At 49.1% G+C, this 27,042-nt stretch overlaps 1 protein-coding gene across 2 annotated transcripts; it reads left to right on the top strand.

Annotated features, from left to right (window-relative positions):
• The first annotated feature begins 15,546 nt into the window (after positions 1–15,546).
• Positions 15,547–25,590, top strand: SHOX (SHOX homeobox). Of its 2 annotated transcripts, none has more exons than XM_058800242.1 (5): positions 15,547–15,820; positions 18,994–19,202; positions 23,592–23,649; positions 23,739–23,827; positions 25,345–25,590. In XM_058800242.1, the coding sequence occupies exons 1-5, from the start codon at positions 15,547–15,549 to the stop codon at positions 25,588–25,590; spliced, it is 876 nt and encodes a 291-aa protein (XP_058656225.1). The 2 variants fall into 2 exon arrangements, with proteins under 2 accessions (XP_058656225.1, XP_058656226.1); XM_058800243.1 differs by lacking the exon at positions 25,345–25,590 and adding an exon at positions 24,710–24,760.
• Positions 25,591–27,042: the final 1,452 nt, after the last annotated feature.

Below are 27,042 nucleotides of genomic sequence, written 5' to 3'. Positions count from 1 at the left end.
TCCACATTTTCTTTTATCTAGTGTTACTACATTAAATTATCTCAATTTTGGCTGATTTTAGTATTTCTATTATAGATTTCTACAAATTCAGGATGACAGAGACCTGTAGGAGACTGTGGTGGTCCTCAGGAATTATTTCTATAGGAGATCCATTCCTTATTTCAAGTTTTAAACTCTACTATCTCACTGTTGATTGTGCTGGGAGCAGTAATCTGACAATGAGTGAATCTGCTCCAGTCTGCCCGCTTGTTCCTTTGCTCTTGCCTTGACTACTGAAGGCTTTTGAATGAGGGTTTGCAGCCCTATCAATAACAAGGCTGGCTTATTTTCACATGTTTGGAGACAGACTGAATGTCCTTGATGGTCTCTTCTTCTCTTTACAAAAAGGAGACTTAAATATAACAAGTATTTCTCATCAGTGGAAGAGCTCTGAGTGTGTTTGCTTGTGATATTTTTTATTAACTCTTGTCCATAGAGCCACCACCTTGATACTATCAAAGAAAGCAATTATTAGTGCAATTGCCACTATTGTGTGGATGTTGTTTCGACAAAGAATAAATATCATTAATTTATTATCTAAATTCTCATTTGTTATCTGTTTCTACATATGATATCTCTGCACGAGCTTTTAAGGTGTTCAAAGTAACACTGTACCTTGCTTTGAGGTAAGAAAGATTTACTTCTGTCTGGCATCCTCTGTCTGCTTCATATAGTGGAGAATTAGTTCATTTTTGTACTATGGACCACTATTGGTTGTCATCAATTGCCTTTAGCACAAGATAACACTTCTCGTTGGAGTCATTGAAAGCCAGGGCAAGTGTGGTTGTAGGGAGCAGAATAAAAAATTATATTTCTTGAGTTTTGTGAGGGATAACAGATGCAGTCTTCAGTACTTAATGCAGAAACTCTGGGGAAGCACTTCATCTTTGTCTGCTTTCAGGGAAATGACAGAGGGATCTGTACTAGCAAAACAGGGATGTGTATCCTGGTGATGTCCACACTGGCAAGTAGTCCATCCCAGCAGGAGATGTTGGGATAAAATTAAAATAGTGTTGGGAAGAAAATAGTGTTGGGAGCCCAACATCCACATCATCTGCATTCTGGGGACTTTGGTCTAGGTGTATTCACACTGTTGTGCACCAAGTCAGCTCCTGGTGCAGAGATTCCAGTGGTGCCCCATAGTCATCAGATTTATGTGATTAGCACTGGTCTGCCCCAACAGTCTGGCAGCCCCTGGATACAGCATCCTCTTCTTTGGGAGCAGAGAGGAGGAGGGGAGAGGGATTATGACTGGAGGGGGTAGAACCATTTGTATGGGCTATAGTAGATACCTAATGTAAGTACTGACATTAGTAGGCTGAGAGCTGTAGCCTTTCTGCATGAATATATTGCCTGTTAGGGAGAAATTGAGAAAAGACCCTTATTTAGATGCTTTGAATCAACCCTTTGAGGGACCTTCTCCTACCCCTGGGCATGGGAGGGAGGCAGTGATGCCAGCCTCAAAAATGACAGCTTTCAGTGGGGTGGTACATGAAGCAGTGTGGATGTCTGTCCAGACTCCGAGCTTGGACTCCTAAATGCAAACATGGAGATTGGTATGTGAACCCAGGAAATTTACTCCCAAGGTCAGGCCTTTGAAAACACCTTGTGAAGAAGGCAGGCAATTACTAGTGTTTAGTGTGTGGTGATGCATCTAAATTCATTTCCCACTGACACCAGGAGTGTCTCACCCCAGGACAGAGTGTAATCTGCTGCTCTAGTGTGAGGGCACAGGTAACACTAGGCTTTCAAATTTCACATTGGGAATTTAAGGCCCGCATGTGCATCAGCAGAATGATTTTGAGCTGTGGTTTCTATGGTCATAGGATAATTCAGGTAGAAAAGGATCTCAGTATGCCAGCCAGTCCTGCTTTAAATGGGGTCAATTCTGAAACTTATCCACTTGCATTTAAAACTGTATATGCCATGTAATTCCTATGAGTGTTGATTTTTTCCCCTGTACTATATACTTTGATTAAGAAAAGGGTAGGTGTAGTTTAAGGAAGCTATATCATATATTATTTGTAGAAGTGTAATCTTAATAAACTGAGAAAGCATTGCTGTTGTCCTCTAAATAGTTTTCCTTGGAAAACAAATTTTGGGATTTTTGACAATAATTTTGAAAAGTCACTGCTTTTGTCATTCTTTATGATGAAAATGGCTTTCAGTAGCAGACCTGACTGATTTCTTCACCTTGACAAGAAGGGAAATCACACAAAGTCACCAGTTTGTATCACACATCTACTTTGAAGTAAAAACCTGCTACTGTTGAACCTTGTTACTGATCAATTGTCTTAAAAATTCCTCAACAACAAAGCAATGTTAGGAAATACCTATTAAATAACCCCTGCCAAAAACTTTCTTAAACTATAATATAGGATTAGCAAATATACACAATTTTTTCTCCCATTGGGCCCATTTTATATTATAATCACTTTAGAAGTAATAGGAATTGTTCTCAATTGTATTTGGCATTTCATCCAATGTATCTATTATAAAAGAATGATGCATCTGAACATGAAGGATCTTGAAGCATAGAAAAATGTTGCCTGGTAATGCACAAATAGACCACAAAGGGATTTTTCTTGTCTGTCATTCGCATTATAATTCTCTAAAGGAAAGTATCATTTTTATATCTCCTCCCCCAAGCAGCATGAAATCTGTGTCCACAGAGCCTGAATATTTGCCATGGGAAAACAAAACAACAATGATAAAAAATACTTTAAAATATTTTAGAAAGTAAGGGACAAAAAACACAACCATGTTTGTTGTTATTACTAGAAAGTTGTATTTAAAATTAATTACATCGGTGGACTTCTGGAAAAACAATCACATGAGCTATTATATCAAAATTTAATAGGGAAAATTATTCAGAACACTCCAATGAATTTTATTCAGCTATTCATAAAAGGTAGGAACTAGTAGTCCCAAACATTTACATACGCATTTGATGGTCCAAATTATGCTTATAGTAGTCCTCAACCCTTATTCCCTTCATACCCTGCTATGCAGGCACAAGAAGGGAAAGCAAGACTGTTTTAAGGTGCTCACTCCTGCATACCACTGGCTGAGGTCTCCCTGCTCTTTCTGCATGTGGGGGATGGAGGTAACCTCTGGCAGAGGAACAGCAATAAGCAGCTGGTGATGGTAAGTTTTAAAACGGTTCCAGCTAGGTCTGCCAGATTTAATCTGATCATATCCTGTAATGGGGAAAAAAACCCCTCAACTAATTACTTAAACCTACCCTCTTGAATGTACTCTCTAATTTGAGGTGACTCACCTTTTGGTGATTTATGAGATATGAGGGACATGACTTTTTGAAGAGCACAGTATTTAACTTATTAGGGTTGAAGACAACAAGAATTGACACAGTTTCAAATCTGAACACATTGTCTCAAATTAGAGAGGGAATGGAGACACATAAATGACTAAGCCACTTTTAAAGGGGCTCTGCTCTTCCCAGCCACCCCACTGAAGGATTTGTGCATCTTCATCGTGCAAGTAGGGAGTTTACATCCCAAATGGGTCCACAATTTGTGATTCATCCCTTTAAAAATCACAGGAACCCCTCTGCTTTTCCGAGCAGTCTTAGGAAGAGCAGCTATTTTTGGGTCATTGGTGATCTGGACTCATCTGGCAAGCAGAACAGATGTGACGGATCAGTCTATTGGACAGATGCAATTACTAAGCATCATTTCCTTGTAATCTGGCAGGACCTTGTTCAGTGAGGAGCAGATATCCCACAGAGATGCTCTCAAGATACTTTCCTGAATTTGGCTTATGAGAACAAGATATGATGAGAGCTCTGTGTCCAAAGGCATGAAAAAAAAAAAAAGAGAGAGAGACCTGTTAAACTTATTATCTGTGTTGTGGAAAATGCCTAAGGATCCCAAGGAAGATGAAACTTTTGAGCAGTAGACACAACAAAAATAGAAGCAATGCCCTAAACATTTTAGATGGTGTAGAGATAATACAGCCAAATTAGGAGAAAACAAAATGTTCTATTTAATTCCCACACTGCTGATGGGAAACTGAGGCAGACAAAGAGTAAGAGGTGACTTACTGCACACAAGAAATCCCCAGCATGGTCACAGTTCACAAACCCCAGATATTCTGGAGCATCAGCAGCAGCATCACCAAACCCTCTTCTTCTTCCCAGATTTGTCTCCTAATTTACACTGGTGGTTTTTATCTGCACCAACACTTTCCTGTCACTGCCTCCTTCTTTTTTTTTTTTTTTTCTGTACATAAGCTTATAAATATTAACTATATATTGCACTTCATGCCACACCTTAGATCAAAGTGTGCCTTCTATCAAAGGCAAGTGGTTAAACTTCAGGCAGATTGGGCTGACCCTGCTCCTTCCCGGTGTGACCCTGGCGAGGCTCGGTGGAGTCACGGGAAGGACAGCGATGGCTCCCAGAAAGGCCATGGTGACCTCTGCTAATATTAACAAGTTTCACTCCCCGTGAACGCAGCAAGGATTCATTAGCACAGGGAGGATCCAAAAATACATAGGATGAGGAAAATTAGGCAAATTAAAGATGCACTCAATTCTGCCTCCTCTAAAATGGATTCCCAGAGGAGTGCAGTCAGTTTAACTAGTTTAAAAAGCTGCAGTGTCTAGAGGCAATGTATTTAACTGCTCTCTTCCTCCTTGCACTTTTAGGACCCAGCTCCTTGTCTTTTCCTAGCTGCCAGAAGGGCTTATGCAGGCTTTCCCCCCTCCTACAGACCAACATGGGCTTGTTGCATGTTTTCCCAAAATCTTTGGCCCCCATACCTGGGCTGGACTCCACCAGCAGCCAGCCAGCTCTCACCAATCCAGCATGGTGCAGCTGCAGCAAGCTGCTTTCTGCGTTACCCAGGCCTGGAAAGGCAGTCAGGGTCTCCAAAACCTTTCATATCCCTCCAGTTGCTCCTTAATGCGTAAAGCAGGAGTGTTCCTCCACAGTAATCAATGGGAGCTTTCCTCCAGCGTGGTCTGTACAGGGGTTTCCTTGGAACCTCCCTGAAGCAGGCAAGCGAACCACCAAGAGCTGATAATCTTCTAATTAGTAACACGGAGTTAGTGAATAACTCATGCTTTACAAATAAGTCAGCACATGGAGGTCTCAAGACCCGAGTGTATCCAAAGGAAGCCCGAGAGAAGCTAATTGACATCTGTGGGGGCTACAAGGTCTGTTGGCTAGCCTTGCAGCTCTCCACAGCTGCTCGTGCATACCCAGAGGAACTAAGGGGAGGCTGCAGGCAGCCAATTTTTAAACAAAACCAGAAACCTCCACAGCCTTCTCAATGGGTGAATATTTGTGTGTGTGGACATGTAGCAAGGGGTGTAAACGGGAGCGCACGCCACAATTTTGGTGTGCAGTAGCCTAAGTCCTACTTATACAGCAATGCTGAGGACAGAATTCCCCTCTTCAAGGAAAAAAAAAGAATAAATACTCTTGTCTCTAACAACAGTGACTCTCACCCCCCTGCCCCAAACAGAGCAGTGTTACTATGCCATTAAACCTTTTGCTCCCCACAGTTTTTTCTCACTCAGCATTAAATGAGGGCCCAGTGCAGCAGAGGGATCTGCAGATGTCAGCCCTGGGCCTCCATTTCCTTGGGGCTGATATCAGGAGACCCAACTAGATCTGAAAACCACATCTTTGCTGTTGAGCCACTGAGCCCTTGTGAGTGAACCCTGGGCAACTATGGGCAGGGCACTTCCTGCCTCAGGGGTGAAGGGAAAGTTCAACTGGGAACAAAAGACTATCATTCGGGAAAATAAGACTCAAGGCTCCCCCATTTTGAACAGAGGAAAGAAAATATTTCTCTTTTGCCCTACTGGTGCCAGCAGGCCCAGCAGCATCACTCTTTCCACTGGTGCTGGAGGTAGACCCCACCACTTCCCAATTATCTCAGGACCACCATCTCTGGGGGCTCCTTGGAAACGAGCACCATTCCAGGGCCCTTTCCATCACCCAAGTTCTCATGGTGATGGCTCCTCTAGGCCAGGCCAAGTGCCTGCCTGCACCTTTGCTCTCCTCACAGCACAAGCAGCAGTGGAGCACTTAAATCCTTCATTTCAAAACTTGTAGATTTCGCATGGCAAGCGTGGGGAAGCTTTGAAGTGGCCGTAAACCACATGGCAGAGTTTCAGCTTTCCCTGTGTTTCTAAGTCTAGTCAAATCTAGTCTTCAAGCATTTCTAAATCCAATTCATCCACAGAAAGCCTGCACGCTTGTGGGTAATTAGCTTGGAAGGTCTTGCCATAGCCTGGCTATGTATGATACACTCTGGTTAGTGGGAGAATCTAGTTCACTCAGAATGAGGTCATGTTAAGAAACAAGCTTGAAATCCTCAAATTGCTTTTGTCATTGGAAAAAAAATAAACCTCACTCATTCAAAGCCTGTTTAAAGCAGTACCATGCAAACCTCTACCAGCACAAATGACATGGCCCACCATGCGTGGTAGGTGATCCCAAGGGCTGTCCTGTTCCATTCACAGGCAGTTCCTGGCATTGAGAGAAGCCAAAGGTGAAGCACAGGCACAGCATAAGGTGAACCACAAGGATGGGATATTCTAGGAGTGATGAAACAGTAGGGAAATTAGGAGTGGGACACACATATCAGAGAGAGCTTTCAATGTGCAGTTCAAGGGATGAGCATATTAAACAAAGTTTGTAATATCACCTATTACACTGTTTTTCCTCTGCCAGAGTATGGCTTCTTGGCTGCTTCACTCTTCTTTCCTTGTGCTAGACACGGGACTGTGTTGTGGTGAATGACCTGAACTCAGGCAAAGCTGAAGGTGTCTCATCTGTGTAAACATTCCTCCCACTGGCAGGTTTGCTGACGTCATTTTGCTCTGCAGAAAGTTGAGGATATTTGTGGGAAAATGGCAGAAATGGTAACTCCAGGGAGCTGCACCCTTCCTTGCTGCCTCTCAGAGTGCTCCCCTACCAGAGAGCACAGTAGGAGATTGGGAACCTTTCCTTTGATGCTCATAAGACAGAAAGCCAATAACCCATTTCCCCCCAAAGAGGGAAAGGAAAAGTGGGCAGGGGAAGGAGGAGACTTCAGGTAGTTTTCATCACCAACCCCTTAATACCTCATTTGGAAAGGACCTCAAAAGCACATTGGATTGCTGTCATATAGCTTGTTTGCACCACTTGCTTCTACCTAGAGCTACTGTTCCCCAGCTTCCCACCTCCCCAAGTCTCACCTACAATAATCCCTATCATAAGCACCTCTGCAGAACCCCCCTCTGCACATTGCTGGGAGAAGCCCTGCCTGCTGCTGGCCATAGAATGTCTGCATTGTGGCCTCGTGCAGGCGCTGTATATAATCTTTCTCTGCCAATATATGTCTTCGTGAGCTACGCCCCGTCCCCCTCCTCAAAATAAAACTACTATTCTTTTCTGTTTTAAGTAGATTTCGTGCAATAAAAAACATTTTATTGCTTCCAGTAATTGGTATTTAATTTGCAGGCCTTTACAACTTGCAAAGAACAGACTGCTTTAGCTGTAGAGCTGGTATGTGTGTGCACTTTGTGGATTTTATTCCACTGGCACTTGCTTAGTTGACTGGTGTAAAACGATACAGTTATGGTTTTGCAATCAGAAAGGCTGCAGATAAAGACCTGGAGAGACGTTATAAGGTCCTGGGTCCAATTTGAAGCAGCAGGCAGGACAATATAATTTTAGGGGGCGCTGCCAGCCTCAGACATCAAAACTTGACTCCTGTTAAGTGTTTTCCATTTTACTGTCAAAATATCAAAGGCTGCTATTTAAACCCAGAGTCTCTTAAAGTTGATTTTCTTTCTCTCTCCTTCTCCCTCACTTCTTTTATTCCCTTTAACTACCCCGATAAACGCGAGGTGAGGTAACCTGTGAAATGTTAGCCCCCTCGCTCCCCACCTCGCCTTGTAGGGGCACTGAAGCTCGGCACAGCCTTAAGCTCTTTCTTTTGGGGTAAAACCTCGCTGTGGCCGGCCCCATTTGTTCCAACGGCGGCCGGGCAGGGGGGCTCTGTGTCCCCATCTCGAGGGCCGCATCGGCCGGGGGCGGCAGCCGGGTCAGAGCCAGCTCAGCGGGCACCGGGGGGACCCAGCTCGACCCTTCCTCGAGGGAGAGGCCACGCCAACACCCCGACACCCAGCGCTGCCCTCCCGGGGCTCGAAGGAGTGCTCAGGGGCAGGGGCACCCGGCCAGCCGCAGGCTGCGAAACCGGGGACAGGGTACGAGGGCAGCGTTTGCCCTGCGCCTCCCCTGGGCACAGCTGCCAAGCCTCTGCCTGCTGCTCCGCTTCCCCGGCGGGTCGGGCCGGGCCGGGCTCGGGTGCAGCCCCGGGCCGGGCAGAATCCCGCCTCGCCCGCCGCAGGGGCAGCGGGGACCGCCGGAGCAGAGGCCGGAGCGGCGGGAGAGGAGGGAGTGGGAGGGAGGGACGTCCCGGCCGGGCCGCGGAGCGGGGCCGCGGGACTGCCGGCTGTCTGTCTGTCTGTCTGTCTGTCCGTCCGGCGGGTGTCTGTCTGTCCGTCCGGCGGGTGTCTGTCTGTCCGGCCCGCCCGCGCGCCTGTGCGCGCTGCCCGCCCCGCGGGGCTCACTCGGGCACCCGCCCGCCCAGGCGGGCACGCGTGGAGCTCAGGAAACACCCGTGGCGCTCAGGGACACCCGTGGCGCTCAGGGACACCCGTGGCGCTCAGGAACGCCCGGGGCGCTCAGGGACACCCGTGGCGCTCAGGAAGGCCCGGGGCGCTCAGGAACGCCCGTGGCGCTTAGGGACACCCGTGGCGCTCAGGAACATGCGTAGCCCTTAGAAAACACCCGTGGCGCTCAGGAACGCCCGTGGCGCTCAGGAGCACCCGTGGAGCTCAGGAACTCCCGTGGCGCTCAGGAAACACCCGTGGCGCTCAGGAACACGCGTGGCCCTCAGGAAACACCCGTGGCGCTCAGGAAACACCCGTGGCCGAAACACCCGTGGCCCTCAGGAACACTCGTGGCGCTCAGGAACACCCGTGGCGCTCAGGGACACTCGTGGCGCTCAGGAACACCCGTGGCGCTCAGGAGCACGCGTGGCCCTCAGGAGCACCCGTGGCGCTCAGGAGCACCCGTGGCGCTCCGGAACACGCGTGGGCCCCTGGCGTGCCTCGCCTGCGCGGCCCCGGCCGAGGTCAGGCCCCCGGCGCGGCCCCGCGGAGGCTCCGGCCGAGCGCCCACCGAGAGAGCGCCGGGCCTCCCGCCCTGCCCGCGGCGGGGGCACCGAAATCGGCTCTCGGATGTACTTCGTTTCTATATTGAAACATGGCTAAATGCACGGGATTCTGCTGGCAATGAAGTGGCAAATAAATTATTCCTTCCCTCGAGTATTAAACTGTTATCTGATTGAAGTTCACTCCGATGTTTCAACAATTTAGCTCTGTAAGGGAGGGGTGGGAGGAAAGTAGTTGTGCCCTTAACAGAATAAGTAAATAAGTAAATAAATAAATAAATAAAGCCCTAAATAGTCTTCTGTAGGGAAGAAGTTAATATACTCAATTATTTTCTGAAAAAAGATCATAACATCTGGAAATTGATATCAAATGGTGTACAGTCCCTGAGAGACGATAAACTTCCACTGTATAATATTTCCACTAGAAATCTTAATAATCCCATAAATCTTCCTTGTGAATTGGGAAAATGTAACAGTTCATTGAAATACTCATTGGGAAATAATTGAAAAAATGTAATAGTTCACTGAAATATTCGTGGGTTTTTTCTTTCTTTGGTGCTGTTGCTAACTCTGTGCATGTGTGTAAATATTCCTACTTCGTTTTAAAGACATACACGGAATATTCCCTTGAGCGCTGCATACCATAAAAGAAAAATATGCCCTTTTGACTTATTAATCATTATTACAGAGTTCAAAATTGCAGCGTCCCTCACACATTACTAGAGAAGGCAAACAAGTCTCTCTGTGTGTATTTCGTGTTGCTAAATTCAGTACAAACTTTACAGCTCTCAACTTTTTTCCTTTTTTTTTTCCTTCCCTTTCCCTCACAGACTCTTCCTATTCTGCTCGAGTTATCCAGGGCAACTGAAAGCAAGGGGACTACTCGCCCATTATGCTGGCCCACTGCATCGTAATTAATTACACACAAAGGCAATTGCTTATTGTAATTCACCTCGTGAATGTTTTAATTTCGCAGAAGTAAGAGTAGATGAGGATTTGAACACGTCTAGGCTCCCCGTAATGAATATATGTGTAATTAACGTTGCTGGAAAGATACAGCTTTATATATATATTAAAAAAATAATAATGTGATATAGAAGAGATGTGCGTGTGTGAGCGCGTGTGTCTCCTTGTACCTTGGTCTGGGAGAGAGGAGAGCATTTATGTTTTGTACTGAATTAATGCATCCCTTTGGTTGCGTTACTACAAGTCGGAATAAAGACAATTAAGCCCTTAGCATTTCTGTCACACTCCATTAATTACTGTAGCCGCTGCTGTCCCGACCACTTCGTAACATATTCATCAGGTACGATACGAGTCCAGCAGCGTCAGCCGGTGAAGTAGGCTATTGTTAGTTTAAACTATAGCCTTTCAAATGTTCTTTATTTTACTTTTCGTGCTAGATTGTTTTCCTCTCCTTTAAAAATGTTATTCTAAAAATAAAACTCAACATAAATGTTTTAAGATTAGATTTGCCGGGCAAACAGTTTAATTTTCACCATATGTTGCCACAGCAGTTTGTAAATTTAAAAAAAAAAAAATCTTTCCACTAAAACCACCACCAAAAAAAATCTAATATAAAAAATGTATTCTTCCCAAAGCGTCTCCCTCCTGTGGGCTATTTTGCAGCTCCCAAATAAATCTTTAAGGTTGCAAGGAAGGGGAAAAAACAAAAGTACCCTGATGACAGAAAAGAAAATCCTGCCATGATAGTGTCCTTTATTAATATTATAGATGTGTAGTGTGCTGGATGGATCAATCATATCCATTCACAATCAGGATTAAGAGAGCCTATTTTAATGAAAATCTATTAGTCTCTCACTTGAGACACGGATGCTGCTTAAATCAATAAACAGCATAAAAGAGAATACTACGCAGGTCTCTAAATTAAAAAAAAAATCCCATCTATGAAATGTGTTAAGACGTCTGTAAAATCCTGAAACCCTCGATCGATACTTATAAATATTTATTTTTTTTTTTAACACAAATTGAAAACCATTAACACTGCATCCATTCTTATTATTAAAACAAATTGTCCTTGGAATTATGTGCTGTGGAAATGGAGCCAGATTGAAAGGGCATCCTCTGAAATATGTTTACTCGCTTTCATGTAAACCAATAAAGATCTGCAGGAGTCTGTAGCGTGAGCAGAAAGGTTTGATGTACAATGTCCATGATTACAGTCCCTGAATTAATCACGAGAGAGAGAGGAAAGGAGGGAGCGAGATGGAGAGAGAGGACTCAGTTATCTACTCAACAAAATCTTGCTCGCCGGGTCAGCGCTTATTAAAACGTGGATTAAACCGATGATTTTTCTGCTTGCTTATTTGGCCCATTCCGACCAAAATAAGCTGAAGGGGGAGAGTGGGAGGAAATCAGTTTCGCCCTACGTCATACCACGAGTAAATGTACAAACGTAAATTCCTCCTATAAATATGAAATTCAATACTTTGCCTCCGAAATGCTTAAAGCTAATGCAACATTTAAACTCATTCATGATTATTCCTCTCGTTTAACTCGGAGAAAAACCACAATGGTCAAGAGCTTCCTTTGGAAGAGGAATTAAATAATGACACATGGATTGATACCACGCTAAATAAACGCTCCTCTCTCTGCAGCCCAAGATCCCCACTCTCGGCTGCCAGGCTGCCCGCCCTGCTCGCAGATGCCCCCTCTCGCTTTGGGGAGGGGGCACCGGGGGCAGGCTCGGCTCCGTGGGGAGCAATCAGCCCCGATGGGGCGGCGGTGGGCAAGGGAAGAGGGGCAGAATAAACGGGCCGCCCCTTTTGTCCACTTAGGACCCCCAGACGGGCAGAGGGCTCCTGCCCTGCCCCGGGGCAGTAGGGAGGAGGAGGACGAGGAGGATTTGGGGGCACGGTGCCCTCAGGTGGGCCGGGCAGCCGGGACAGCCCTCAACGTGCCGCTGACGGCCGGTGCTGCAAGGGGCGATCAGGGACAGCGGGGTGGCTTGTGGCACAGAGGTACCCAGGGTGCCGCGGAGAGGCGCGGGGAGAGGGAAGTTCCGAGGAGCGCTGGTGACATTTTAGGTTTGCGACAGGGTCCCAGGAGTTCCGTTCCTGCAAGAGAATGGTATTTGGGCGGCAGTTCCTCCCTCTCTCTCTCCTTCTCTTTCGCCCTCCCTGCATCCCTCCTCCCCAGCCCATTTATCAGGAGCAGCAATAAAGGTAATTCCTCTTTGAACCCTCCGTCAAAGTTTGTAGTGGGGACAAAATTGCCCCCCAGTTTTGTTCCCACCGGCGCCACCTTGCCCTAAGTCCCCCCAAAGCCGCGGGCTGCGCAGAGAGGGGGGCCCGGGGGCTCTCCCCGCCTCCCGCCGCTCCCTGCCGCGCCGCTGGGACGGGCCGGGCCCGGCATTCCCCGCAGAGCTCCGCGCTGCGCCCCGGGCCGTGCGCGCCCTCGGGGATGCCCGCGGTTCCGCGCCCCCGCCGCCCGCCCCGCCAGGGTCCGCGCCGCGGGGTTGAGCTTTGCACTGGTCCTGTTTTGTTTGTTTGTTTTTATTATTTTCCCGGCTTTCTCCCTTTCCCTTTCCGGTGCTTTGTTTCGCTTTTCTCTTTCGGAGCGAGTCTGAGGCAAGTTCCCCGGGGCTGCGAGGCTCCCCCGGGCCCTCCCCGCTGCCGTCGAGGCCGCCCGGTGGCGGTGCCCGGTGCCGAGCTGTGCCCGCGCCTGCGGGAAGGGGGGACAGCCACCTTCCCACCCCACCGGGCGCTGCTGGGGAGCAGGGAGGGAGGGATGTGGAGCAGGCAGGAGAGCTTTTCCTCCCCCTCTATCTGAGGAGGGGTTTTGCCCCTGTCCTCGGGGGCAGGAGCCCGGCAGAGGCAGGAGGTGCCGGGGGCTCCGGGAGGAGCGCGGCCGCGCTGGCGGGGCTGCAGGCGTGGGGCTGGGCGCAGGGGGGAGCTGCGGGCAGGAGAGCGGGACGGGGGCGACAGGGAGGAGAGGGGGATCCGGCGGACTCGGTGCAAACTCCGGCAGCCGGGGAAGCCGACGCCTCTCCAGCGCTGGGGACGCGGAGTCAGTAAATATTTATCCCTGATTGCTGCTTGCTGCGACGGAGGCAGAGGGAGCCCGGGCACGGCGGGGATCGGTGCCGCTCCAGCCGAGGGATGGGGAAAGTTCCCGCGGCGGGGGCCGGCCCCGGCACGGAGCCTCTCCCACGGGGAGTGAGCGCCGGGGTCCCCGCGTGTCCGTGACACCGTCGCAGCACGCACCAGCCCGCACGACAATCCTCCACGAGCCCTTACACGCACAGAGAGAGGCACAAGCGGCGTGTCGTGCCGGGACCTTTCCTCAGCCATAGATTACTTCCCCGTCTATCGTTTGCCTTTATTATTTATGTGGTGCCGTGTGATATACATTAGAGCCTCGGATTTGATTGGCGTTTGCGATGACAAGACCTGTTTGTTAAGTTGTAAGGCTTCCTCCGCTCCCTCACTTGTTAAACGAACTCTGGAGGAAGGATGCCACCGAGACACGACAATATAATAAATGTCAGGGATATCCGCAGTGCCGAGATCAAATGATCAATCCTTGTCCGCTAGATAATCATTTTAAATTCGCACAGAGGGAGATTGATTTTTTTTAAGCCCTTTATTAATTGCTTCCTCGATTATTATTTTTCCCCCTCCTCCTGTGGAAGTGTTAACTCTGGTGCTGGGGGCACCTTTGGATTAATTAAACGTATTTTTAGTGTTTTAATGTTCTGCTAATTTTCAGAACAGTTCCACACTCCCCCGGAAAAGAAACAATGGCCCCTTGCTCCAACAAGGAGCTGCTTTGGTTGCGATTCAGAGCAGAGGGTGGCGTGATGATGAGCTCTGATTATCTCAAACTCGAGGCGGGGGAACGAGAAGGACGTAAAAAGCCAAACGATCAGAAGACAAAATTCCTCCAAATACCGAATAACCCTTCGCGTTAAAGCCCGAGGAGAAGAGACAGAAATAAATAGGTGGGAAGTCGGCTCCGCACGGGGATCAAACGGTGCGGAGAGGCGCTGGAAATGCCGGCCCTGTTATCTGGAGACGAATTTCACACAGCTATTCAAGCGCACAGAATAATAATTATTCCAGGAGTACAACAAAAATAACTGCAGCCTACCAAGATCAAGGTGGGGAAATTATTGCGAGTTCTATGTTAAATCCGGCAGGGTATGTTTCGTTGGGGCAAAAAAAAAGAAAAAAAAACCCAAAGGTTTAATGCTCTATTTGTCGTGTACACACTCCCGTGTTAACAAATTATCCCTCTGCTGCATGCAGCAAGATAGCTCGATATCCAGAGAAACATTTTAGATTTTCATTTCCCCCTACAGTACCTTCAGAGAACGTAGTAACAATAAACAAGAGGACAGATCCTGCAACGTTCGCATACATCTGGAGAGACTCCCTACCTACGGATACCCCACAGCCAAACAACCCACCCCACATCCTCCGAACACACCGACACGGAGCTCCGAGGCACCTCGCAACTTGTTTAGCTGCAGCACACGTTCCCCTCCGTGCACCCTCCCACCCACCGCCAGCCAGAGCAGGCAACACTTTTAAAACAGCATGTTTGTTTCCCCGATTATTTTCACCGTTTACTTAAGAGAAATTAGCTAAATAGCAAATCAGGTAGAATTTCCAATGATTACCAAAAAATGCACATCTCCGGCTTTTTATTCATTACCTTTTTATTGAACACTCATTTTCCTTTCCTCTTGACAGCGATACATTTAATTGCAGGAGCTCAGTTATTTGGTTAGCTGTGGGTCCGTTTTTACTCACAGTGTTGCCACGCACAGGATGTCCTTAAAATCAATTAAGTCTTCCTCGACTCTCATTTCTGCAACCCATCTACAGAATGTAGATACCTATTTTCATGTTTTCCTCTTCCCCCCTCCCTCCCTTTTATTCCTCTCCCTCTCTCTCTCCCTCTCCCTCTCTCTCTCTCCGTCTCCGTCTCCCCCCCTCTTTTTCGCCGTTGCCTCTTTGCCTCCCTAAATCAAGGTGCAAAGATGCCAAAGAGTGATGAAATGAAAAGAAAGCCAATTGCTGGACTGAGGTGGGGGAGATAGCTGCTCGGAGTCCGCCTGCGACTATGGAGCAGTCAGTAATTGCTGGAGACAGGGAGAGCTGGGGGTTGGGCTGAGGTAGCCATGTATAAATAGTGTGATCTCAAATTGAAAGGCATAAATAACAGCAGGAGTGATCTAACCCTATACAGCCCATCTTCTACGTGCAAAAACAGCGTGCGGAGGACGGCCACATCTCCGATTGAAAACAAGTGGATCTCTGTGGATAAGATCACCGGGCAGCCATGGAAGAACTTACGGCTTTTGTATCCAAATCTTTTGACCAGAAAAGCAAAGAGAGCAGCAGCGGCAGTGGCAGTGGCAACAAGAAGGAGACCATCACGTACAGGGAAGTTTTGGAGAGTGGGTTGGCTCGCTCTAGGGAGCTTGGAAACTCTGATTCTAACCTGCAGGACATGACCGAGAGCAGCAACCATTGCCCGGTGCATCTTTTCAAAGACCACGTAGAGAGCGACAAGGACAAACTGAAGGAGTTCAACACGGGCAGGACAGCGGAAGGTAAGAGCAGGGCTGGGAGCCCTTCGCCCCGCGCTTGTCGCCGGCAGCCCCGGTCCCCTCGGCGGGCGCCCCTGGCTCTCCGCGGCGGGGGCGGCTCGGCCACCGCGGCCCCGGTGCGGCCCCGGTGCGGCCCCGGTGCGGCCCCGGTGCGGCCCCGGTGCGGCCCCGGCGGGGCGAGCGGGATCGCCTCCCGCCTCCCGCATCCCGCTTCCCTGCGGCGGCCGCCTCCCTCCCTCCCTGCCTCCCGCGGCGGGAACACAGGCTTAGGAACGCGTACTCCTGCATGCCTAACGTGAGCGTAGCCGCGAAAAACAAGTCACAACTTCGGTGCTGCCCCCCCGCCAGCCCCCGCTCACATCCGAAATCGATCCGGTGCGTTAGGCGTTCTCTCGCCCGGGGGAAGGGGGCAGCGCAGCACGTCAGACGTTTTTGTCTCTATCTGTGTATTTTTGTACGAGGAAACCTTGTCCGGGGAGTTTTAATGCCTTGGGAGACCTGTTCTTCCTGCTTCCGGGCCGTCAGGATGCTGCTGCTGTTCTGGGAGAAAGCGGGAGGCGGAGAGGGCTCTCTCTGGACATTTTGTCTCGGGTCGGTCAGCCTGTCCCTTCTCGGAGGCTCCGAGCGGCGGGGACGAGAAGCAGGAGAGGAGCCTGGCTGTGGGCAGCGGCCCGGAGCCGCTGAGACAGAACCTCGCTGCGGCCAGAGGCACCGGCCGACACTGGTCCCTCGGTCCCCTGCCAGCCCTCTCACCTGGGCTAGGGCAGCACGGCACCCCGCAGACCCCATCCCTTCTCTAAGCAACAACAACGACAACGGCAATTAAAAAAAATTATATTTTTTAAACCAAGACAACTAAAAATCCTGCACAGGCTGACAGGGGAAGGGGAGAATTTAAAGGACGGAGGGATTAGAAAGTTGAGAAAGTGTCTCTAGGCAAGTTAGACAGGTGGACCTGCCTGGGGAGCTACTGGCTAGATTGGGGTAATAAAAACCGGTTAATAGGTTGGGGAACAACAAGCAGCCTTTCAGCTGTTTCCTACTGTTTGATCTTGTTTAATATAACACTGGGAGATTTAATTTACTGCCCAAACTTTTATTTAATATCCTTCTCTTTTCTACCTGCTCCCCAAACAGAAGAACGAGGTATAATCCCGTATTCGGGTACCCATATTTCTGCACGAGCCAGTACCACTAAGCTCTGCTTATTTTCCTTCTCTGATCGAGAGACTGAAAAACGAGAAGATTCAGTTTAAGGGAATCATTCGATGCAGGAGATGATTTTTTTAAAAAAATGAAAGCAGGGCATGCTTCAGAAATTAAAAATAGAATGAGAAGGAACGAAAAAAACCCCTCTACTACTCTGCCTTTTTCCCCATGAATCGAAATTCTGGCTTGTATATTTAGCTAATCTAATCTACGGAGAGGGGCTGGGGGTGGGGATGGAAGGGAGGAGTTGGAAAGAGCTGAGATGCTTGTGACAGTTTAAATTCATGCCAGGTTTCAGTCTAATTTCAACTGATTCCGGCGTGTGATTTCAGTCCCACCGATATGCTAGTTAATATTTTATACCTATCACGGACATGCTGTAGCCTCGGAAAAGAGACAGCTTTTGAACGCGCCTGATTTTCCCTAGGCATTTGCTGGGTTAGCACCCTCGTCTTTTCATAGGGATTCCCTTTACAGGAGAAATGAGAACAAAACGCCATTAAAACCAACCAGCGAATTTCCCCATCCGGAGGCCAGACCCTTCCCAAAGTTTTATGCAGCCAGTATCAGCCCGGACCATGGGGGAACGATCACGGCCAGGGACAGTTTTGATTTTGGAAGTGAAAACGAATGCCTCGGCTTGGGTCCGGCCTGACTTAAGCCTAGATGCTGTCCAGGACGCTTTATTACGTTTAATTAACTTACAGTTTATAATTTGCATTTTGGGATGCTCCTAAATATATAGGTTAATAAATGTTCATGAGCACAATTCTCTGTGTGAGTATACATGTACGTAAATACGTATATAATACCTGTGCACTTGGTGAGGAAAAAGGGAATTAATTCGGGATCATCCGCAGATGCGACTCCCCGAAATCCACGCCACGCAGAAGGGGAGGCACGACAAAGGAGGCACTCGGGGCGGGCTCGTCCCGGGACCCCGCTGGATGCGCACCCGGCGGGCGCCCCAGGCAGGCAGGGGATCCCGGGGAACCGGTTCCGCCTAAAGTGCTGTGTCTCGCTCCAGCATCCCTTCCCCTTTCCTTAGCTGGATTTGAAAGAAGGACAGTGCCTTAGGCCTCCTGGCATTAAGGCAAAGGGGGGAAAATTATAATAATAAAAACGTAGGAAATAACAGGCCAGAGCAAAAGAAATCTCCCTACCCAAGACAGAAAAGGGGAACTTTACCGCTGCCCCCACAGCCTCCCTCGGCCCGGGACAAGCATTCTCAGCGGCTGCCTCTGGTCACAGAGCCCTGCTGGAGTCCCTGTAGGTTGTGAGGGTTCCTGCTGTTCCGGAGGGGCTGGGGTGACCCGTGGCCCTGGAGCCCGCTGTCCCACACAGGGACCGCCTCCCCCGGGGTTTCGAGCCGCGGGCAGGTATTCCGGGGGAAAGAGGGGTGTAAAGGAGGAGAGAGACGGGCGGTCTCTGTCTCATGCTCAGGGAAAGTTTTTTTTACGACACAAATACTATCATCGAGGCTTCACCATGACCGTGGTAGGGAGCTTCTTGCAAAACCCTCTTTGGGGGAAAACATCGCCGGAGAAACCCCCTTCCCCCACCTCTTCCCATGCCTGGAGGTATCGGGGGGCCGGCAGTTTTCCTACCACCCCTTCCCCGAACTGCCCGTAACAGCGGCTTCCTCCTAACCCTGGAAAGAAAATAAAATTATATGTATCTGTACAGTTTTCCTGACAGGGCAGCAGACAGGCAAGGCAGCGCGGCTCCCTGCCTCCCCCGGCCCTGGGGCGAGCTGTCCCCGGCCCGGCGCGGAGCCCGCAGCGCACCTCAGCCCCTCTCGCCCTCCAGGGCCTGCCCGGGGACCTCCGGCCCCCTCCGCCAGCTGCTCCCGCAAGTTGTGCTGAGTCTGGGGACGAGGAGGGGAGGAGGGAGACCCCTGTGTGGGAGAATTTCGAAGAGGTGCGAGGGGAGGCTCAGCGTCGTTTTCTTCTTCCCCCTCCCGGCAGGGATCTACGAATGCAAAGAGAAGAGGGAAGATGTGAAGTCAGAAGATGAAGACGGACAGACCAAGCTTAAACAAAGGAGAAGCAGAACCAATTTTACACTAGAGCAGCTGAACGAGCTGGAAAGACTTTTTGATGAGACTCACTATCCGGATGCCTTCATGAGGGAGGAACTAAGCCAGAGGCTGGGACTATCTGAAGCTAGGGTTCAGGTAAGAGAAAGGCTCTGTTCCTGGAAGCGTGCTCACCTCCCTTCCCAACTGCCAGCGGATCCTAGCACAGTGCCCCGTTTCATGCACAACGGGGAGGTGAAGGCAGAGGTGACACGTGTCATGGGAAAGCTGTTTGCAAGTCTGCTGTACCTGTCCTGCCCAACAGTTATTCTGCTCTGGGAATGTCTGCCCGTGTCTAGTGTTTCCTAGGAAGGCAGTTAAAAAATTTTTTTTTGGTATGTGTATGAGGTAGGGTGGTTGGATGGTGATAGTGTTGACAAGTCTCTAATAACTGAACAACTGATTTTTTTTTTTTTAATTTCTCTTTTCCCTCCTTGCAAACGTGCCATTTACTCTCTCTTAATCCTTATTTTCTTCCCGCTTTTTCTATTATGGGGCCATTATGGGGGGAAAAAAAGAAAAAGGCCAGAAAACAATCGCCTGAATAAGGCTAGACAGTTTGGGTGCTGAGGGACGGGATTAGCCAGAGCCGGGGGAAAGGTGCCGGCTCTGATTCGCACAGCAAGCGTATGAATGCATGCCACCCCATCTGGTGGAGGTTCCCCCCGTCCCTCCCATCCCACTTCAGAGACAGCTAAATGCCAATTAGACCTCGAAATCTTGAAAATAGATCCGGGTTGCTGTAGTCCTGGGGCCACCAGAGCTGTCTGTTTGGGTGGCTCCACATCGATTATTTTAAAATTTGATTTTCAGTTTGATGCAGAGGAAAAATACTCCCTCTTCCCCCAAGCCAACTAGGGAATGCTTCCACAAAACAGATGTCATATTAAAAGAAACAAAAACCCTCAACCAAACAAAAACCCCCAACACAGAAATAATTAACAAAAATCTACCTAGAAAAAATAAGATCAACCTGTGGCTCTCTGAGCAGGCCCAGAGCAGGAGAAACCTGAAGGAAATCTCTTCTTGGATTAAAATTCTATACTTGCCCTAAGAGACACAAACCAAACTAAAACTCAAGAAGAAAAAGCCACCAAGGCAACCCCTCCAGTGAACAAAACGCCCTGACACCCTAGAGATAAGAGATGCCCATGTGTATTTATACCTGCCCGTAGGAGTGTGCGGGTAGCTACACACGGGCAGGGTATGGCTCTGGGCACAGACGGAGGCTCCGTGCCCTGACCTCACTCCCGGGGCACAGCGGGAATGGGGAAACACGGCCCCGAGCTGGAGTGGGGAGAGGGCTCTGATGGAGCCCCTCCTTAAGCGCGGAAGGCAAGCTGACAGCACACTGCTCAGCCAGCATTGCCTGAGCAAGCCACTACCACGTTTTATACAACTGTCTCCCGGAGGCAGATCCTGAAATAAATGGAGTACCTAAGTTGCTTTCGTTCCCTTTTTCCTATTTTTTATTTTTGTCTTCTTTCAAGGTTTTAAGGTTTTATTCTCCCCTGAGCTCCTCTGAGTCTCAGTACAAACTGAGCAGGGCAAGGGATGGTGCCGGGCACATGCCTTAGGAATGGCATCTTGCAGGGAATATTGCAGGGGTTCAGAGTGCAGCTGGCCTACTTTCTCCTGGAAGATTGATCTAACCACACCATATAAATTAATGAAAAGATTAAACTTTTGCTGAAGGGGACATCAACTTATGTCATCTTCCCAGATCTTCTTACTTGGGCTCTGTAATATCTTTCCAAGGCCTTGATGTACTGTTTCTATAAAAATAAATTACTTGTAATTGAATTCTGCACTCTTTCTTTCAAGTACTTTATTACTGAGGAGCACCTTAACAGGATGTTCATAGTTACAGGAAAATTGGTGCTTCAAGTGCTTAAAACAGCACACACATACAGCATAAAAAAAAAATAAAAGCCCCCCCCCCCCCCCCAAAATCAGGAGGAGATTATGACTGAGGTTAGAAAAAAGTATTTATTATTTTTATAAAAGAGGTTTGTGTGGATTAAAAAAATCCTTATACATAAAATAGGTATAAAGAGGAAAAGGAGGGAAAATGGATAATTAATTAGGAAATAAGCACAGAGCTAATATTCATCAATAAGTAGAAACAGAAAAAAAAAAAAAAAAGGAAAAGGCAGAAAAGGGAAAGGTTTGTTTTTTGGTTTTTTTTTCCCCCTAATACTTTCAGAATTGTTCTCTAATTCCTATCTGAACCTCTTGTCCCTTGCTGTTAAAGGATATAGTTTCAATTTAGCGTGGAAATTTGCTGTAAATAAATTGAAGCTCCTATGGTAGCTAGTCCTTATTAACCTTTTATTTTTAGTGTTGTACTGGAAACTCATATCACCCAGCTGTCAGGGTTATAATTGAAAGTTATGAGACCATAGTGAGGAGCAGGCAGTAATTCAATTACAACAAATATCTTTGGGTTTATGGTGCAGGGCTAAATTAAATGTCATTATTCACTGTCTCTAATGGAAATCAAAAGGAAATCAGATTAGAGCATTTGTGAAAGAAATCACTGAGTGATCCTTAATGAAGAAATAACTGTCTAAAACAGTGTACTGTGCTTTACTTAGCATATTCATGACTAATTGGAATTGATCGCGAATCACACCAAGCCTGATTTATTATCGCTTAATACAGTGGCTAATTCATCACTTTTATTCCTCATAACCTTATTTTTTCGTAGCTAAAGGGAAAGGCCACTTCGTTTTCCAGATTTAAATATAATTTCGGTTTGAAAGATGTTCTGATTTGCAAGAGAAGTTGTTTAAACGCTGCTTAAATTTCTTCTGACAATTTACACTGCTTTGTCGAGGCGGGGGGGCATGGGGAATATATACAAGGAGATTTCCTGCAAGGATTTACCACAGTAAAAAAAGATGTATTATTGTCGCTCCAGCTCGATAATATTTTGCATGCTCATATTTAAATACATCTGTACATGTGTATAAATCCCTAACGGTCCAGTAAAAAGGAGAAGCGATGCATGTTGCTAATATTTGCGTGCTGCTGGTAGGGAAAAATAGGCTTGTGCTTGTGCCGCGCTGTGCTGCGCAGGGCAGCGGGGCGGCAGCGATGCCCGCTTAGCACGGGGAGGGCTGAGCCGGCGGCAGCCGCCAGGGACAGGAACCAGCGCTGGTGGGTGGGTGCGTCTGTCTGTCTGTCTGTCTGTCCGTCCGTCCGTCCGTCGGTCTGTCCGCACCCGCTGCGCTCCGCAGCCGCCCGCTGCGAGCTTCCCCCGCAGACACCCCGGGCAGGAGAAATGGTGCGCTAAATCAGAGAAGGCCAATTCCTACTTTAGAAAATCACTGAGGTACCCGAGGTAATTAATGCCTTCGGAAGCCTTTCTTTGCACTAATTACTCCGTTGTAAATGACCATCATTAAGGCAATTGAAGAAAGCTTGAAGGGAAAATTTGATGTAGGAAGTGCAGTTAGTATTAATTAACCGTATGATCTCTTGGCAAGTGCAAGAACATCAAAGGTTGTAGGTGTTTACTTAGCCACAAGATTTTATCAGCGGTGAAAGTCAATGTTTGTCCATATTCGGTAGGTTTTGGCGTAAAGATAAGGATCTGCAAAATATTTTGGCCCGCGTTTCTGATGATGTTTTGGGGCGAGATGTTAATCGAGCACGGCAGAAGGGGAAAAGTAATGAAAGTCTGAAATGCCCCTGGAAAAGAGGCACGGGAAGTGCAGTGGCAACTGCTAAATTCTTCGATTGTTTGAGTGAGAACGGCTGGAATTGGGGAAGCATTATCGGATTACAGGCGTTCCTCGGGTAGGGGCATGAGCACTTCTCTACATCCCAGCCTGCAAAAGATGCTGCTCTTGTCTGGCCAGAGGTCTGCGGATTTTGTTTTCTTTAACATTAATGGAACGGGGAATGATTCAGACCCTTTCGCGAAAGTTGAGTGTCTTGCATCTTGTCAGAGATCATCGATTTTAAGCCCAGCTCGGGAGAGAGCAGGAGCTCCAGTCTCTTGGGGGCCAGATCCCGGAGTCTGACCTGGCCCACGCTGGCTCTTCCCGGGCTGCTTAAAATGACTGGGAAGGGTACGAGGGTCCCCTCCGTCCTGCGGGTGGTCTTACTGTAAGCGTCGCTCCAGACGGGTGGCAGAAAGACCGTCACTGCCTGCCCAGGGGACACGGGGCGCTCCGGGACCGGTGCTGAGCGGCGGGCTCCCGGTCTCTCCCTCTGCGAGAGCGCTTCCCAACTCCTGGGTTCGACTGAGGGACCGCAACAAGGAGCAGGAGCTCCCCCCGAACAGCCCCTCAGCAGCACAGAGAGGGGCTCACTCCGCCTGGGGCCGAGCTCATCCCCTCCACTGCTCCCGAGGGGAGACCGCAGCAACGCTGTGCAGTCACTGGCCTCACCCCTCCATCCCTAGCTCCTGAGCAGCTGCCTGGGCCACCTCCATCTTTTTGTTGTTGTTTTGTTTTTGTTTGCTTTTTCTTTTCACAGGTCTGGTTCCAGAACAGGAGAGCAAAGTGCCGAAAGCAGGAAAACCAGATGCACAAAGGTGGGTTAGGGGTGTGGACCGGCCGGGGGCTGGCGGCCTCGGAGCCCCGGGCGCCTTCGCCACTCACCCGGCCCTGTGTCTCTCCGCAGGTGTGATCCTGGGAACCGCCAGCCATTTAGACGCCTGCAGAGTAGCCCCCTATGTGAATATGGGAGCCCTGAGGATGCCTTTCCAACAGGTAGTTAGCTCCGGTTTTATTTTACTTTCCCCCAGCAAACTCCGACCCCCATTCGTTTGCACGGGAGGAAGCCGGACACGTTTACAAGTGCCATTTATATAGAAGTTGGCACGTATTAAAAACAAGCTGTAAAACTTCGCGAAGGAGCCCCCGCCCGGCTTTCGGGAGCTCAGCGCTGCTCGGGACGGAGCGGGGGGTCCCGCGGCCCGGGAGGCGCCGGCGGGGCTCAGGGCCCTCGGCTGCCGTGCCATGGGCTGGCACAGGGCCCCGGGGCCGCCCGCGGACCGGACCGGCCTCCCGGGGCCGCAGCGCCTTCCCCGGGCGGGGCGGGCCCGGCAGTGGCCGGACGAGCCCGCTCGCCCTCTGCGGGCCGGCCCGGCTCGGTCCGAGTAGCCCGGGGGGCTTTGGGCGCCTCCTGGCCCGGAGAGCGCGGCGGGGGCGGCTCCTCCGCCCGCTGGGCCAAACCAGGAGGGGGAAATACTATGCGGACCCTTGCTCTGTAGTTGCCCTCCTCATTCCCGGGCGGGCTGTTGAGTCCTGTCCTTTTCCGATGATGTGACCACCCCGGAGGTGGGGAGCCTGCTCCCAAATGCTCTGCCGCCCTGACGGCCAGCCAGGACAGGGGCAGTGGCGACGGGAGTGCAGACTCCGACGCCACTGCGGGGCCCGGGTCCGTGCCCAGCGAGGCGCAGCCACCCGGGGAAAGCCGCTGGGGAAAACCGGGACGAGGGCGATGAAATTCCATTCCCGCTTCCAGCCGGTTGTAACTCTCCCTCCCTCGGTATTTTCTTTTTCTTTCTTTTTTAAAATTTTTTTAAAATTTTTTTTTATTTTTTATTTTTTTTTTTTTGTCAATTAATCGGGGAATTGATTTTTTTCCAGCCCAAAGGGACCCTCCACCACCTTCTCCATCTCGGAGACACGTGGAGCTGACAGATTAATTGTATTGATTTTTAAAAGACATATTTGGACCAAAATAATTAAATACATAAATAAACTCTCCCCCACTCCTCCCTGAACCTACCCGAAGCTGAAATCTCTCAGTCAACCCAATGTGTTTGTGTAGGTCTAGAAAGCTCCAAAGCAAACACTAGCCGGGTATAGCAAGGGACCCACGGCCAAAGAGTTTTTAGCAAGGTATAAATAAACATCCCTGGAAAAAAAAAAAAAAGAAAAAAAAAAGAAAAAAAAAAAGCTATTTAGCACTTGTTGGCGTCCGTGCGTAGGGCCGCAATTATTTATTTATTTATTTATTTATTTATTTATTTATTTATTTATTTATTTACTTGAAACCACCAGGAGGAGGGTTAAGCGGGTCTCTGTGCCCTCACTGAGCAAGGAGGGGAGGTTTGCCGCCCTGATTGCGGGGGACCCTCCGCTAACAAGTTGGTGTTTCCATGCGCCGGGCTGCCGGGCAGGGTCGGGGCTGGGGACGCGCGTCCCGGGGCGTCCCGGGGGTCTGTCTGTCCGTGTGTCCCTGGCTCGGACTGACGCCGTGTCTCTGCCCCGCCGCCCAGGTCCAGGCGCAGCTGCAGCTGGAGGGCGTGGCCCACGCGCACCCGCACCTGCACCCGCACCTGGCGGCCCACGCGCCCTACCTGATGTTCCCGCCGCCGCCCTTCGGGCTGCCCATCGCCTCGCTGGCGGAGTCCGCCTCCGCCGCCGCCGTGGTGGCCGCCGCCGCCAAGAGCAACAGCAAGAACTCCAGCATCGCCGACCTGCGGCTGAAGGCCCGCAAGCACGCCGAGGCCCTGGGGCTCTGACACGCTTGCCCCGAGCCCCCCGTCACACCCCGCCCCGGGTGCCCGCGGCGGGCGGGCGTGTGACCCGCACGGACCGCCGCTCTGCCCCTCCGCTCCTCCTCATCCTCCTCCTCCCTGCCTGCGGGGCGAGCAGCGAGCGCTCCGGCCGCCCTGCCGCCTTATCTCTTTTTTGGTTTATTTTATTTCTGTGTTTCGTTTTTATTTCTTTCCCCTTCCCCGAGGTGTGCGAGCGCCGTTCTGCTGGCCCGGCCGGCCCCAGGGACTCGGCGGCCGCAGGAGCCGCGTGGCGCGGCGGGGACGCTCCGCCCGCCGCGGGGCCCCGGACACAACACACGCCAGCAGCAAACGCGCACCCGTCGGTCAGAGACTCCTCGGAGGACAAAGTAGGTGGGAGGAGAGAGAAAAGAGAGTTAAAAAAAAAAAAAACACAAAAAGAGAAAAAAAAAAAAAAAAAAAGGAAACGATCTCTAAATTATGTTAATCTGTGAACATTGGGGACACTTTGGATTTTTGACCCTGGCAAAAGTGATCGCTCCGGCATAACGTCATCTGCTGCTGTCAGTTTTGCTACCTTGTGCATGTGTCAAACTAAACACGTTTTGAAGATCAGAAATATATTAGAACAAAACTAAACAAAACAAATAGTAATAATAATAAATAATAAATCCTTGGGGCTGGTCTCCATTAAAGATGACATTTCTTTGTTGCCAACAGTATTATTTCACTGCCATGAATCTCTTCCATCACTGAGGAGCTGCTGCTGCTGCAGAACTGGTTTGAATTTAATTGTGGAATTTCAGATCTGAGGCAAGGCAGATTTTTATTTTCCTTCTTTTCTTTCCTAAAAAAAAAAAAAAGAGCAGCAATAACAAAAAAGCGTGTGTCTCAAATGGCTATGTCCTTTGAAAGGAGAAAAAAAAGAGACTAGAATTTACTAATTGTTAGCGATAACTTGAAAAATGGGAACAATTAGAAATGCACCTGTTTGCCAGAATTACATGAACTCAAAGAGATGTGTTGTGCCATAGAAACAGGTCAAATTTTCATTTTTCCCCCAAATGCCTAGATCTTTGAATCAGAATCTCACTGTTTTACAGGCCGTAGAAAGAATGAATTATACAAAGATGGACATATGGTTTTAAGGCATAATACTGATGGAGCATTAATTTTAGTGAAATGCAATTAAGTGCAGTAAAGTGCAATACTGTAAATATTATAGATTAAAAAAAATAGCCGTACTTATTCCGTTATTAACCAATTCTGCAAGATCCATAACTTAAATCCTTTATGCTCAGACTGGTGCATTGCAGCTCCTTGCCAAAATGACAGTCCGAGACTTCTAGGAATGATAAAGTTATATGTATCACATATGGGAAAAGGGAGACACTATGATTTCTAGTCAACTTAATGTGCCATATTTCTCAGAAGCAAGCTGAAAAATCTGTATGACAC

Source organism: Ammospiza caudacuta, chromosome 2 (assembly GCF_027887145.1).
Source record: "Ammospiza caudacuta isolate bAmmCau1 chromosome 2, bAmmCau1.pri, whole genome shotgun sequence".
NCBI classification, from domain to species: Eukaryota; Metazoa; Chordata; class Aves; order Passeriformes; family Passerellidae; genus Ammospiza; species Ammospiza caudacuta.
Note: the sequence above shows the minus strand (reverse complement) of the source record. Positions and strands in the feature narration are given on the sequence as shown.

Excerpts from the sequence above, each read along its gene's own strand:
- SHOX (XM_058800242.1), top strand. The coding sequence starts at position 15,547 with ATGGAAGAACTTACGGCTTTTGTATCCAAATCTTTTGACCAGAAAAGC. Across the intron at positions 19,203-23,591 it reads TATCTGAAGCTAGGGTTCAG|GTCTGGTTCCAGAACAGGAG; the intron begins GTAAGAGAAAGG and ends TTCTTTTCACAG. Across the intron at positions 23,650-23,738 it reads GGAAAACCAGATGCACAAAG|GTGTGATCCTGGGAACCGCC; the intron begins GTGGGTTAGGGG and ends GTCTCTCCGCAG.